This window comes from Pristis pectinata, chromosome 2 (genome assembly GCF_009764475.1).
Source record: "Pristis pectinata isolate sPriPec2 chromosome 2, sPriPec2.1.pri, whole genome shotgun sequence".
Lineage (NCBI taxonomy): Eukaryota > Metazoa > Chordata > Chondrichthyes > Rhinopristiformes > Pristidae > Pristis > Pristis pectinata.
The window spans coordinates 136,532,169-136,547,088 of NC_067406.1; the positions used below are offsets into that span (position 1 = coordinate 136,532,169).

General features: G+C 45.5%; 1 protein-coding gene across 1 annotated transcript in view; it reads left to right on the forward strand.

Moving 5' to 3' along the window:
- Positions 1–14,920, forward strand: part of LOC127567468 (multimerin-1-like) — a 72,451-nt gene that overhangs the window by 45,601 nt on the left and 11,930 nt on the right. Inside the window, exon 6 of the mRNA XM_052010417.1 lies at positions 7,025–9,016. Within this exon, the coding sequence (XP_051866377.1) occupies positions 7,025–9,016 (1,992 nt within the window). The remainder of the gene's footprint in view (positions 1–7,024; positions 9,017–14,920) is intronic.

Genomic DNA, 14,920 nt, shown 5'->3' on the forward strand with positions numbered 1-14,920 from the left:
GATGTGGGGGGACAAGACTGAGTGAGAGAGGTTACATTTGAATGCTATGCACTGGGGAATATAGAGAATCCTCTTGGTGACACTGAGATTGCAGATGCTGGAATCCAAAAGTGTCGTCAATTGTTATTTTGTTTAATTCATGGGATAGTCATGGAACAACACAACATGGAAACAGGCCCTTCGGCCCACCTCGTCCATGCTGACCAAGATGCCCATCTCAGCTAGTCCCATCTGCTCACGTCTGGCCCATATCCCTATCCACATACCTGTCCAAGTGTCTTTTAAGTATTGTTATTGTATCTGCCTCAGCCACTTCCTCAATGATCCATTGATGTGGGGAAATGTAGCATGGTCATTATTTTTCTATTTTTCTGCAGTGACAAGTTACATGTGTTGCTGTATATATTCACAGTGTGTAATAAAACTGTTGGATTCCTTTAACTTTCCTCACTACAGCTCAGCTTTTAATAAGGTAAGATAAGATAAGATTTCTTTATTAGTCACATGTACATCGAAACACACAGTGAAATACATTTTTTTTGCGTAGAGTATTCTGGGGGCAGCCCGCAAGTGTCATCACGCTTCCGGTGCCAACATAGCACGCCCACAACTTTCTAACCTGTACGTCTTTTGGAATGTGGAAGGAAACCAGAGCACGTGGAGGAAACCCACGCATACACGGGGAGAACGTACAAACTCCTTACAGACAGTGGCCAGAATTGAACCCGGGTCACTGGCGCAATAATAGTGTTACGCTAACCACTACACTACAGTGCCTGTCTTGGGGGATACAGGAGAAGCATATGAGGGTACATGACTGACGGACAAATAGCTATCTCAGAACCACATTGCTGGATTATAAAGAAATCTTGCATTCATATATAACCTTTCATCATCTCACAATACCCCAGAGAATTTTATTCAGTATATTTTAAGTTTAGTCATTGTATGCATTGGGAAATAGAGAGAAACTTTTGGTGAGACTTCACAAGGGGCCTGAACCTGGAGCTAAACAAAAACTGTTCGAGGGACTCAGCAGGTCAAGCAGCATCTGTGAAGGCAAAGAGATAGTCGATGACTATCTGAGATCTTGCATCTGCGAGTGTAAAGGGGAGAGAGCCAGAATAAAAAGGTGTGGGGGAAGGGTGAGGCAAGTGACAGGTAGAACCAGGTTTGGAGGGGCTGATGGGCAGGTGGAGTCAGATGGGGGTGGGAGGGGGAGAATCAGAAGCAGGTTTATTCTCACTGACATACATATGTCGTGAAGTTTGTTGTTTTGCAGCAGCAGTACAGTGCAAAGACATAAAGATGCAAAAATTACCATAAGTTACAGAAATAAATAAATAGTGCAAAAGAGGAATAATGAGGTAGTGTTCATGGGTTCATGGACCGTTCAGAAATCTGATGACGGAGGGGAAGAAGCTGTTCCTGAAACATTGAGTGTTGGTCTTCAGGCTCCTGTACCTCCTCCCCGATGGTAGTAATGAGAAGAGGGTGTGTCCCAGGTGGTGAGGGACCTTAATGATGGATGGTCCCTAATGATGGAGACAGTGACAGCGGCTGGGAGGTGGTAAGTGGAGACAACAAAGGACTGCAGTTTCTGGAATCTGACAAGTAAGGAAGGAGAGAAGTGGGACGAGATAAGGGAGGGATGGTGGGCAGACAGGATCAGTAGGGGGAGAGGATAGGAGACTCAGTGGGTTGCTTTTGGTGTAGGATGCACAGAGGAGTGACCAGTGGAATGCAAACCCTCAAGCCTGTAACATCCTCTCAACTTTCAAAAGCAGACAACGTTAGAACATAGAACATAGAACAGTACAGTACTGGCCCTTCTGCCCACGATGTTGTGCCGACCTATATAAACCTTATCCACATTCAATCTATCTCCACCTCCCATAACCCTCTATTTTTCTTTCATCCATATGCCTATCTAATAGTCTCTTAAATGACCCTGTTGTATTGGCCCCTCCCACCCCTCCCTTCGGCAGCACGTTCCAGGCACCTCTGCCTCTACATCTGATATCTCCCCTGAACTTTCCTCCACTCACCTTAAATGGGTGACCTCTTGTATTGGCCATTGCCACCCTGGGGAAAAGATGCTGGCTGTCCACTCTATCTATGCCTCTCGTAACCTTATATACCACTATCAAGTCTCCTCTCATCGTCGCTCCAGAGATAACAGCCCTAACTCGCTCAACCTCTCCTCATAAGACAAGCTCTCCAACCCAGGCGGCATCCTTGTAAATCTCCTCTGCGCCCTCTTCAAAGCTTCCACATCCTTCCTATAATGTGGTGACCAGAAATGAACACAATATTCCAAGTGTGGTCTAACCAGAGCCTTATAGAGCTGCAACATTACCTCACGGCTCTTGAACTCAATCCCCCAGCTAATGAAGGCTAGCACACCATATCCCTTCTTAACTACCCTATCCAAGTGTGGCAACTTGGACTCCAAGCTCTCTCTGTTCCTCCTAAGAGGAACTGCTAAGAATCTTGCCATTAACCATCTACTCTGCCTTCAAGTTTGTTCTTCCAAAGTGTATCATTTCACACTTCTCTGGATTGAACGTCTACCACTTCTCCACCCAGCTCGGCACCCCGTCTAAGTCCCGTTGCAACCTACGACAATTTTCTTCACTATCTGCTACACCACCAACCTTCATGTCATCTGCAAACTTACCAACCTATCCTTCCACTTCCTCATCCAAATCATTTATAAAAATCACAAAGAGCAGGGTCCCAGAACAGAGTCCTGCCCCACTAGTCACCAACCTCTAGGTCGAATACTCTCCTTCTACAACCTTCTCTGCACAAGCCAATTTCGAATCCATACAGCCAATTTTCAAGGGACCCTATACCTCATGACTTTCTGAAAAGCATACCATGGGGAACCTTGTCAAATGCCTTGCTAAAATCCATATATACCACATCCACCACACTACCCTCATCAATTTGCCTTGTCACTTGCTCAAAAAACTACTTGGCTCGTGAGGCATGACCTGCCCTTCACAAAGCCATGTTGACTATCCCTAATAAGACTATGCTTCTCCAAATGTTCATAAATCCTGTCCCTAAGAATCCTCTCCAATAGTTTGCCAACCACTGATGTAAGACTCACTGGTCTATAATTCCCGGGATTATCCCTTTTACCTTTCTTGAACAAGGGAACAATGTCTGCCATCGTCCAATCCTCCGGTACCACTCCTGTGGCCAGGAAGGTCTCAGAGATCGTCATTAGTGATCCAGCAAGCTCTTCCTTCGCTTCCCATAGCACCGTGGGGTATATCCTATCCGAACCCAGGGCCTTATCTATCCTCATGCTTTTTAGTTGCTCCAACACTGCTTCTTTCTTAACCTCAACATGCTCCAAGACATTTGCCTGTTCTACGCTAACCTCACATTTGTCTAAGTCCCTCTCCATGGTGAACACTGAAGCAAAATATTCATTTAGGACCTCCCCTACCTCCTTCACCTCCAGGCACATTTTCCCCCCTTATCCCTGAGCAGTCCTATCCTCACCCTAGTCATCCTCTTGTTCCTCACACATGTGTAGAACGCCTTAGGATTTTCCTTAACCCTACTTACCAAGACCTTCACATGCCCCCTTCTGGCTCTCCTAAGTCCCTTCTTCTTCCTGGCTGCCGTATAATTTTCAAGAGCCCTGTCTGATTTTTGTTTCCAAAACCTTAAATATTCTTCCTTCTTCCTCTTGACTAAACTTTTCACCTCTCTTGTTAACTGTGGTTCCTTCACCCTACCATTCTTTCCTTGTCTCAGTGGGACAAACCTATCTAGAGCCCCATGTAAGTGGTCCCTAAACAAGCTCCACATTTCTGCAGTGCATTTACCAGAGAACATCTGTTCCCAGTTTACGTTCCCCAGTTCTTGCCTAATACCATCGTAATTTTCCCTCCCCAATTAAATACTATCCCATAATATCTGCTCCTATCTTTGTCCATGGCTGTGCTAAAGGTCAAGGAGTTGTGGTCACTATCCCTGAAATGCTTGCCCACTGAGAGGGTTTTCACCTGAACAGGTTCATTGCCTTCTACCAGATCCAGCATGGCATCTCCCCTAGTTGGCCTGTCTACATACTGTGTCAAGAATCCTTCCTGGACACACCTAACAAATTCTGCCCCATCTAAACCTTTTGCACTAAGGAGTTGCCAATCAATATTAGGGAAGTTGAAATCACCCATGAAAACAACCCTGTTATTTTTGCACCTTTCCAAAATCTGCCTACTTATCCACTCCTCAGTGTCCCAATGGCTATTTGGGGGCCTATAGAATACTCCCAATAGAGTGATCGCTCCCTTCCTGTTTCTGACTTCCACCCACACTGACTCAATAGACAATCTTTCTATGATGTCCTCCCTTCCTACAGCTGTGATATTATCTCTGATTAGCAATGCCATCCCCCCACTCCTTCTACCCCCTTTCCTATCCCTTTTGAAATATGTAAACCCCGGAACCTTAAGCAGCCACTCCTGCCCTTGCAACAGCCAAGTCTCTGTAATGGCCACAACATCGTAAGTCCATGTACTGATCCATGCTTTAAGTTCTTCACCCTTGTTCCTAACACTTCTTGCATTAAGGTAAACACATTTCAACCCACCTAACCTTCCTCACCTTCGCCGTACACATCACATCTACTTCTGCACCAACTGATCCATCTTCTAATCTAACACTCCCGTTCCCATCCCCCTACCAACCTAGTTTAAACCCTCCCCAACAGTTCTTGCAAACCTGCCCGCAAGAACATTGATCCCTCTCCAGTTCAGGTGTAACCTGTCCCTTTTATACAGGTCATACCCACCCCAGAAGAGCTCCAAATGATCCACAAATCTGAACCCCTGCCCCCTGCACCAACTCTTCAGCCACCCATTAGTCTTTCATATCTTCCTATTCTTTCCCTCCCAGGTGCATGGCACAGGCAGCAATCCAGAGATTACCATCCTTGAGGTCCTGCTTTTTAGCTTCCTTCCTAACTCCCAATACTCGCTGTTCAGGACCTTATCCCTTATCTTACCTATGTCATTGGTGCCAATGTGCACCACCACTTCTGGCTCCTCCCCCTTCAGAATGCTGTGGACCCGATCTGAGACTTCCCTGACCCTGGCACCTGGGAGGCAACATACCATCCGGGAGTCTCATTTTTGTCCACAGAATCTCCTGTCTATCCCGCTAACCAACGAATCCCCTATCACTATCGCACCCCTCTTACCCTCCCCTTCCCTTCTGAGCCACAGAGACAGACTCCGGCTGCTGTGGCTCTCCACTGGTGAATCATCCCCCCAACAGCATCCAAAATGATGTACTTGTTATCAAGGGAAACGGTCACTGGGATATCCTGTACCAACTACCTCTTCCTTTTCCCACCCCTAATGGTCACCCAGCTACCTACATCCGGGACCCAAGATGTAACTGCCTCCAGGTAACTCCTATCTATCATCTCCTCAGCATCCTGAATGATCCGGAATTCATCCAGCTGCAGCTCCAGCTCCCGGACATGGTCTGTAAGGAGCTGCAGCTGGACGCACTTCCTGCAGATGTAGTCCTCAGGGACACTGGAGGTCTCCCTAACTTCCCACATCCTACAGGAGGAGCACACTTCTGCCCTGACTGCCATTCCCACTGTTCTATACAAAGAAATTTAAAATAACACAGAAAGAAGGAGAACCTATCAGAAGCCTCCATTCACCCACTCTACCTCCTCACACCTCTTTAGCCAAAGTCTCAACTCCCCACTCCAACGATGGCCACTCCACAGTGGCTGCTCTGCCTGACCCAAACTTCTTTTTATCAGCAGCTGCTGCCCAATTATCCAATTAGCTAATCAACAGGCCTATCAACTCACCATACCAACAAGAACAACAAACAACGGGCATACCTTTTCAAACCGCTTCCCGCTCAATTCTGGTTCATTCTGGTCTGTAATAAGTAATGGAAACTGAGGAGGGCACAATTTTGAAGTGGGCAATGATGATAGTGGCATTTAAGAGGCTTTTATACAGGCACATGAACATGGAGGGAACGGAGGGATATGAATCATGTGCAGGCAGAAAAAATTTAGTTTAATTTGGCATCATATTCGGCACAGACATCGTGGTCCAAAGGGCCTGTTCCTGTGCTGTGCTGTGCTGTTCTTTGTTCTATGAAAGGGAATCTTTAGGCAGTGTGATAATTATAGAGGAACATACCACAGGCATTTCTCTGCCAAGTTTTTACAAAATGGGATTTCTCCTTGGAAGCTCTATGTTGTGTCTTGGTGTTGTGGAGAATATAAAATAATAGATTCTTTGAGTTACACAGCACAGAAACAGGTCCTTTGGCCCAACTCATCAATGCTGACCAAAATGCCTTTCTACACAAATCACATTTGCCTGCATTTGGCCCATATCCCTCTAAACCTTTCCTATCCATGTACCTGCCTAGTTATCTTTTGAGCATTGTAATTATACTTGCCTCTACCACTTCCTCTGGCAGCTCGTTCCACATACCGGCAGGCACAGTTAGCGTAACACCATTACAGCGCCAGTGACCCAGGTTCAATTCCAGCTGCTGTCTATAAGGAGTTTGTACATTCTCCCCGTGACTGTGTGGGTTTCCTCCGGGTGCTCCGGTTTCCTCCCACATTCCAAAGACGGATGGATTAGGAAGTTATGGGCATGCTACATTGGCGCCGGAAGCGTGGCGACACTTGCAGGCTTCCCCCAGAACACTCAACGCAAAAGATGCATTTCACCGTGTGTTTCGATGTACATGTGACGCTAAAGATATCTTATCTGATCTTATCTTTTACCCATCACCCTCTGTGTGAAAAATTTACCCCCCAGATCCCCTTAAAAATTTTCCCCTTTCGTCTTAGTCCTATGCCCTCAAGTTTTAGACTCCTTTTCCCAGAGGAAAAGATGGATGATGTAGCCCTACTTATTTGTTCTCCAGCTGTTGGGCACATTATTGTCATGTAAACAACTTACTAAAGAAGGATGACATTTAATTTGCCTGAATTACTTTGTTTCAGGGACCAAGTCGAGAGGGATTCAGGAGCTGGTGAAAGAACTGGTATCACAACAGGTTCGTTCCTTTCAGGGGAACATGGAGGAGATGGTAGCTCAGCTGTACAAAACCATCTCCAGTATAAATGAGGAACTTCAAAGCACGAAAGAAACCATCCAGCAGTTAAATCGAACCATTCTGTCATTATCAGGGAGTCTCCACTCCACAACAGTGGAGCAAGATCCAGCACCTCCCTCAGAACTCCATGAAATTCGGGAGCAAATGGAAGTGCTCAGAGCTGATGTGTCACTGGCTTGCCACAACACATCACAGCAGCTAACCAAAAAGCACAAATCTCTTCAAAGGCAATTGGAAGAGGAACGCGAGAGAACTGGTGCTCTCCTGGAAGTCATTAACCAAACCTTTTCATTGGCAAGAGAGACCCAGGAGCTGCAGTTGTCCAGCCAGGTGCTCCAAGATGTCCCTGAGCAAGAAGGAACCCAGACAGACGGTATGCTACAAAGGTATTTGTCCAATGTCTCAGCAATTATGAAAATGCACGGCCGTTGGATATTGCAATTGAACAGTGAAGTGAAGGCCCATGAGCTACAGCTCTTAAACTTAACATCAGCAAGCAGCCAGAAGGAAATGGAGATCAGAACTTGCCAAGTAATGGTTGAAGAATGCAAGATCACCCTGGGTTCCAGGTTGCACCAAGTGGAGAATGAAATACTCAACTTAAACAAGACATTCTCTGATACCTTCACCCCGTTAGGGGACATTCTTGAGACAATTGATGAGAGGGTTAGCAATCTATCATATGACTTTGAAATCTTCCAACAACTCGTTGAAGATCAAGGGCGGCCTCTCGAGAGCAGCAGAGCTGACTCTGGGCACATACGAAGACAGGATCTCACTGAACGTTTGGACAATCTCAGTTCTAAGGTGGCAAGCCTCAGTGTGTTTGTCAAAAGCACCGTGGGAGCTCAGTTAATCAGGAACCAAAGCCAAGCTGAAGAAGAGTCATTTAGAGGGCTTCTGGCTGAATGCCGCCTTGAAATTGAGGATAGTTTGAATGATACAATGACTGTCATTAATAATGCAGTGGATTCAATGAGAGATGATTACTATATCTTGAAACATAATGTCACTGATCTGAGGAGATATACTTTGGAACTGTTTCGTGAGAGCACCATAAAGCACAACTATGAGTTAACACTATTCCCACAAATTGCACAGCTGAATGAGTCCTTTAAGGTCCTTGTGGCTGATGTTGTGAGACACAAGAATGCTTTGGAAATGATAGGTGTCCTTCAGGGTCTAAAAAAGACTGAGGTAATTATACCTCCAATCCTAATGAATGTGTCTCAGTTGTTAAACAAAACTGCAACCAGCATTGAGGATTTCCAACAGAGGATTCACCTTCTGGAGGAAACTGCTCTTTCTTCCTCTTCAGACACCAAAGATTACCAATCTCGCATTCTGGCCCTTGAATCTCAACTGAGCTCCGTGCTGGCAAACTCTAAATCATTACCAAAGATCAAGTCCAAATTGACGCAGGGAGCTAAGATCCAGGCCGCACCTCCTAAGTATCAGGAGCTGAGCCGCAAAGTGTCGGGACTGCAGCTCAAGTGGACTAATCTGAACGACAGGGTCTCCCGCATGAAGGAGGAGTCGGACCAAACCCATGGATTGTGCCAGAACTTATCATTGCTGCTCACGCATGTCAACACCAGCGTCCCTCGGGTTACCATGCCAACGGCAAATCTAAACATCACAGCCCTTCAGCAGGACCTCAGAGAGTTCGTGCAGACCACCAGTTGGGCCACAGCTGAGCTCTTCTTCACCAATATCACCATGTTCATGGACAGGGCCATTTCTAATGTTGTCAGGAACATTACAAAGATCCAGAAACAAGTTAAGCAGTTGTACAAGAGGCCAAAAGTTGTCAACAAAACCAATTTCACTGTCAGTTCTGGAAGAAGCCAAAGATATGCTGACAAAGTCACTGATCCAGGTAATTCCACCATTTACAATGTTGGAGGCAATTTGACCCATTGGGTCTGTTCCAATTCAAAGAATCACCACCCACCCTTATCCAGCTCACAGCACTTAAGTCCATAGTCCTGAAGGCTCTTCTAGTACACACCCATGTATTGATTAAATATGATAAGGTCTTCTGCCTCTATCGCACTTTCAGACCTCTGTGATACTCTGGGTGAAAAAAAAGTTTCCTTTCTCCTTCTCCCAATTACCATAAATCTATGCCATGGTTGGTATTTGGCTGAGGGAAATAGTTCCTTTCTATTTACTGCACCTATCTTTTAAAATGTTATAACCTCAGTTAAGAATTATAGGGTCATACAGCACAGAAACAGGGCCTTTGGCCAACCATGTCTGTACTGACCATTGTACCCAAACATATTAATCCCATTTTCCAGCACTTGGTCTGAAGCCTTCAGTGCCTTAGTGATTCAAGTGCTTGTCTAAATATTTCTTAAATATTGTGAATATCAGTGGAGACAGGCTTTGCTCAGAAGTAAAATTCTCCAGTCCTGGCAATATAACGCCCCTGTGTATTCTCTGGATGTCAGTGGTACAGTTGTTTGGATACCAGACTGGTAATCCAGAGGATTGGATGAGCAACCCAGAGAGCCGAGTTCAAATCCCACCACAGAAACTGTGTAATTTCAATTTAGTTAATAATCTGGAATATGGACTGGAGGTAGTAATAATGATGACTGAAAAAAATCATCCAGCACCGTCACACCACTTATGCTAGGTGCTGACTAAATTGAATGAAGTGCACAAGCTATGATTGAACTATGGTGTTATAGTGGTGTAATACAGGAAGCATGCTTTCCCGTGATTCTTGTGTTCCCTGGAACCCGTGGGGACAACATTGAGATAGCACAACACTGCACAATGAAGCAATGACTTGCCACCCTCCCTTTCTGTGTGTATTGCTGTTTACCCAATAGAAGCTTCTGTCTGAAAAGAGGTCTCTTATTGGTTGATAGTGGGAGAATTCAACCTTCACATTATCCTTGGCTTTGCACAGAGCCATCCATTTGCAGTGCAAACAGCATTAGTGTCAAACAGCTTGCTGTTCGTTTTAAGATAATATACAGCTGAAAATCGTATTTGCTGCCAGCAAACTGACGGTGACTGAAGTTCAGTCTGTGACGGAATGCTATAAGAGAAGGAGTACAAATGCACTTGCCACGATATTAGAAAGTCCTGCTTTGCGATCACCCATCATCAGCGGGAAGTGGGTACATAAGGTAGGTGGGCTGCAGGGGCTGTAGATGCAGTTATGAGCATCTTCCATCGAACAGAGCAGTGTGTGTCTGTGTTCCATGAAGGTCCAACTCCTTCTGGCTGATGAGGATGTGAATATCAATGAATTATTTAGGTTTTTGTCCAATGAAGGATGGCTAACTTCTAACATTGTCAAATTGCATTTATAAATCATCTTTAACGTAATACGGTGAAGAAATAATCAAGTAAATGTTGACACTTTGACAAAGACAGAGACATTAAACTAGGCTTGGTCAAAGCAATAGAGTTTGCCATCTCTAATGAAAGGTCATTGACCTGAAATGTTGCCCTTCTCTCTCTCTCTCTCTCTCCTTTTCTCACTCTCTCTCTCTTTCTCTCGCTCTCACTCTCTCTCCCTCTCACTCGCTCTCTCTCTCTCCACAGATACTGCCCGACCTGCTGTCCCCAACATTTTCTGTTTTTATTGCAGATTTCCAATATTATGTTTTTTACCAGCGTCTGAAAAGAGGAGAAAGGTGTGATGAAGAAAGTCCAGAGTTTGGGTCCTAGGCAGCTGAAGACCAGTTGAGATCTTGGAAAATGTAGTTTAGGTTCATTTTGCTGATTTTTGCGTGTGTGTGTGTTCCGTCAGTGTGTATTTGTGCTCACGTACGCTTATGTGTGCGCGTGCGTGCGTGTGTGTGTACGTGTGTGTGTGTGTGTGTGTGTGTGTGTGTGTGTGTGTGTGTGTGTGTGTTGTGCGTATGGGAGGGCTGTTATTTATGTCATATTCCACACCATTTTGCCATCATGATACCCACCAATGGAAATATCAAGAGCAATTTGCTAATAATACAGTAGTGTAGCGGTTAGCCTAACGCTTTACAGTGCCAGTGACCCGGGTTCAATTCCCGCTGCTGTCTGTAAGGAGTTTGTATGTTCTCCCTGTGTGTCTGCGTGGGTTTCCTCCGGGTGCTCCGGTTTCCTCCCACATTCCAAAGACATACGGGTTAGGAAGTTGTAGGCATGCTATGTCGGCGCCGGAAGAATGGCGACACTTGTGGACTGCCCCCAGAACACTCTACACAGAAGATGCATTTCACTGTGTGTTTCAATGTACATGTGACTAATAAAGAAATCTTATCTTAGAAAATCAATGGACCTTTAAATGGTGGGCTCCACAGAAAGTGGGTTAGCTGCTTCATTGGTGTCCAAACAAGCAACAAAGGTGAGAATCTATCCCAATGCATTTTTATCTGCTCTCTCTGCCTGACAGCTCTGTTGTGGAGGATTTTTCTTTGAGGAATTTGGAGGAGGAGGGGAAATGGAAGAGAGGCACGCTAAGGGTGGCAGTTACCTGATCTCAGCTCTCCTGTGGTACAGATTGCCTGTCATACATGTGCTTTCAAATCTCTGCCACTGTCTCATTTGAAGCTGGAATTACAATGTTGTTGTGTGAAGTTTGTAAGGGACTGACCTTGCTTTGAAGCCAGATGTTAGCACACCGATCCATCACAGGAGAGTTACCGGAGAACCTCTGGATTGTACAGCTGACCTGTGCTGTGTGATATTAAAGGCTTGTCAGCTTTTATTAGAATCGTGATAGCAAATTTTGTCACCTGCAGCTCCACGAGAAAGGGAGCAGTGATATAAACTGCCTCATTACAATGCATTTAGTATTGATCATATCTGCAGCTGTACTGAACTGTGGAGCAGAATCACAAAGGCTTCATTTATTGAACTGATCCACAACTTCTCATCATTGATTGTGTCTGCCAGTCTATGGGGGGGTTGAGACACTATTGCAAGTGATTACTTTCATATCATTAGCATTCATATATTAATGTTAATGCATGGTTACATCAACAATCTGTGTAGTGTTTACTCTTGATTTGAATGATTTGAAACTAGACTTTGGAATTGTTAAGGAAATAGGCTGGCAAGCTGTTATTGCTGTGACCTCACGGCTCCAGGGATCTGGGTTCAATCTTAACCTCAGGTCCTGTCAATGCAGAGTTTGTAAGTTCTCCCTGTGACCGTGTGGGTTTCCTCAGGGTGCTCCAGTCACCCCCGCCACCCCCCCACCCCACATCCCAAAGGTAAGATAAAATATCTTCATTAGTCACATGTACATTGAAACACACAGTGAAATGCATCTTTTGCATAGAGTGTTCTGGGGGCAGCCCGCAAGCGTTGCCACGCTTCCAGCACCAACATATCATGCCCACAACTTCCTAACCCGTACGTCTTTGGAATGTGGGAGGAAACCGGAGCACCCGGAGGAAACCCACGCAGAAACATGGAGAACGTACAAACTCCTTACAGACAGCGGCAGTAATTGAACCTGGGTCACTGGCGCTGTAATAGCATTTTGTTAACCATTACACTACCATGCCTGTGAGTTAACTTCTGTAAGTTAACCCTTACAATAAGTTAACTGCAAAATAAAATCGCAGGAGGAGTTGATGGGCATGTGAGAGAGAATTTGCAGAAATTTCGGGAAATAAAGAAAGGAGGAAGGGGGGCAATGGGATTGCTCCCCTGGGAGTTATGGGATTAATCCCCTGGGAGTTAGCAAGGATCTGATGAGTTGTATGGTCTCCTTCTGCACCATTATCAGGAGAGATGAGAAGTTGTCCTCTTTGTTCAGAGCATGCCAGTGTTTCCAGAGAAGAAGGATGATTTTTTTTGCCAGAGGAGGGAGCAATGGGTTTGTAAATGACAGTGGGAGCATTAGCTTGAGTGAGAGTATTCACATTCTGCAGGACAGTAACCCACATCTGTCTGCAGTTACCAAGAGTCTGGATTTAGGTGTGAAGACTGGAATGAAACATAAAATACTGGAAATGCACAACAGGTCAGGCAGCACCAGCGCGAGGAGAAACAGAGTCAATGCTTCAGTTCAGTCACATGATCAAAGGTGATGAAATCTTCATGAACCATAGGACAATACAGCACAATACAGGCCCTTCGGCCCACCATGTTGTGCCACCCTTCAAACCACACCTAAGACTATCTAACCCCTTCCTCCCACATATCCCTCTATCTTAAATTCCTCAATTCCTCCATATGCTTATCTAACAATCTCTTGAACTTGTCCAATGTATCAGCCTCCACCACCACCTCAGGCAGCGCATTCCATGCACCAACCACTCTCTGGGTGAAAAACCTCCCTCTGACATCTCTATTGAACTTCCCACCATTACCTTAAAGCCATGCCCTCTTGTTTTGAGCATTGGCACCCTGGGAAAGAGGTGCTGGCTGTCCACTCTATCTGTTCCTCTCAATATCTTGTATACCTCTATCATGTCTCCTCTCATCCTCCTTCTCTCCAATGAGAACAGCCCTAGCTCCTTTAGTCTCTCCTCATAATCCATACTCTCAAATCCAGGCAGCATCCTGGTAAATCTCCTCTGCACCCTTTCCAACACCTCCACATCCTCCCTATAATGAGGCGACCAGAACTGGACACAATACTCTAAGTGTGGCCTCACCAGAGTTTTGTAAAGCTGCATTAGCACTTTGCAGCTCTTAAATTCGATCCCCCGACTTATGAATGCTAACATCCCATAAGCTTTCTTAACTACCCTATCCACCTGTGAGGCAACTTTCAGGGATCTGTGGATATGAACCCCCAGATCCCTCTGCTCCTCCACACTGCTCAGAATCCTGCCATTTACCTTGTACTCTGCCTTGGAGTTTGTCTTTCCAAAGTGTACCACCTCACACTTCTCTGGATTGAACTCCATCTGTCACTTGTCAGCCCAGCTCTGCATCCTGTCAATATCCCTCTGCAAGCTTCAACAGCCCTCCACACTATCCACAACACCACCAATCTTTGTGTCATCTGCAAACTTGCTAACCCAGCCTCATCTAAGTCGTTAATAAATATCACAAAAAGTAGAGGTCCCAGAACCGATCCCTGTGGGACACCACTAGTCACAGCCCTCCAATCCAAATGCACTCCCTCCACCACAACCCTCTGCCTTCTACAGGCAAGCCAATTCTGAATCCACACGGCCAAGCCTCCCTGGATTCCTTGGCTTCTGACCTTCTGAAGAACCCTACCGTGCGGAACCTTGTCAAACGCCTTACTAAAATCCATGTAGACCACATCCACTGCACTACCCTCATCAATCTTCCTGGTCACCTCCTCAAAGAACCCTATCATGCTTGTGAGGCATGATCCTCCCTTCGCAAAGCAATGTTGGCTGTCTCTAATCATCCATGATTCTCTAAATGCTCATAGATCCTATCTCTTAGAATCCTTTCTAACAGCTTACCCACCACAGACGTAAGGCTCACTGGCCTGTAATTCCCTGGACTATCCCTACTACATTTCTTGAATAAAGGGACAACATTCACCACCCTCCAGTCCTCCAGTACCATCCCCGTGAAAAACGAGGACTTAAAGATCCTAACCAATGTTTCAGCAGTCTCCTCCCTCGCCTCCCAAAGCAGCCTGGGGAATATTCCGTCAGGGCCCGGGGACTTATCTGTCCTAATATCTTCTAACAGCTCCAACACATCCTCTCTCTTGATATCTACATACCCTAGAACATTACCCTTACCAACACTGTCCTTAGCATCATCAAGACCCCTCTCCTTGGTGAATACTGAAGAGAAGTATTCATTGAGAACCTCACCCACTTCCACAGCT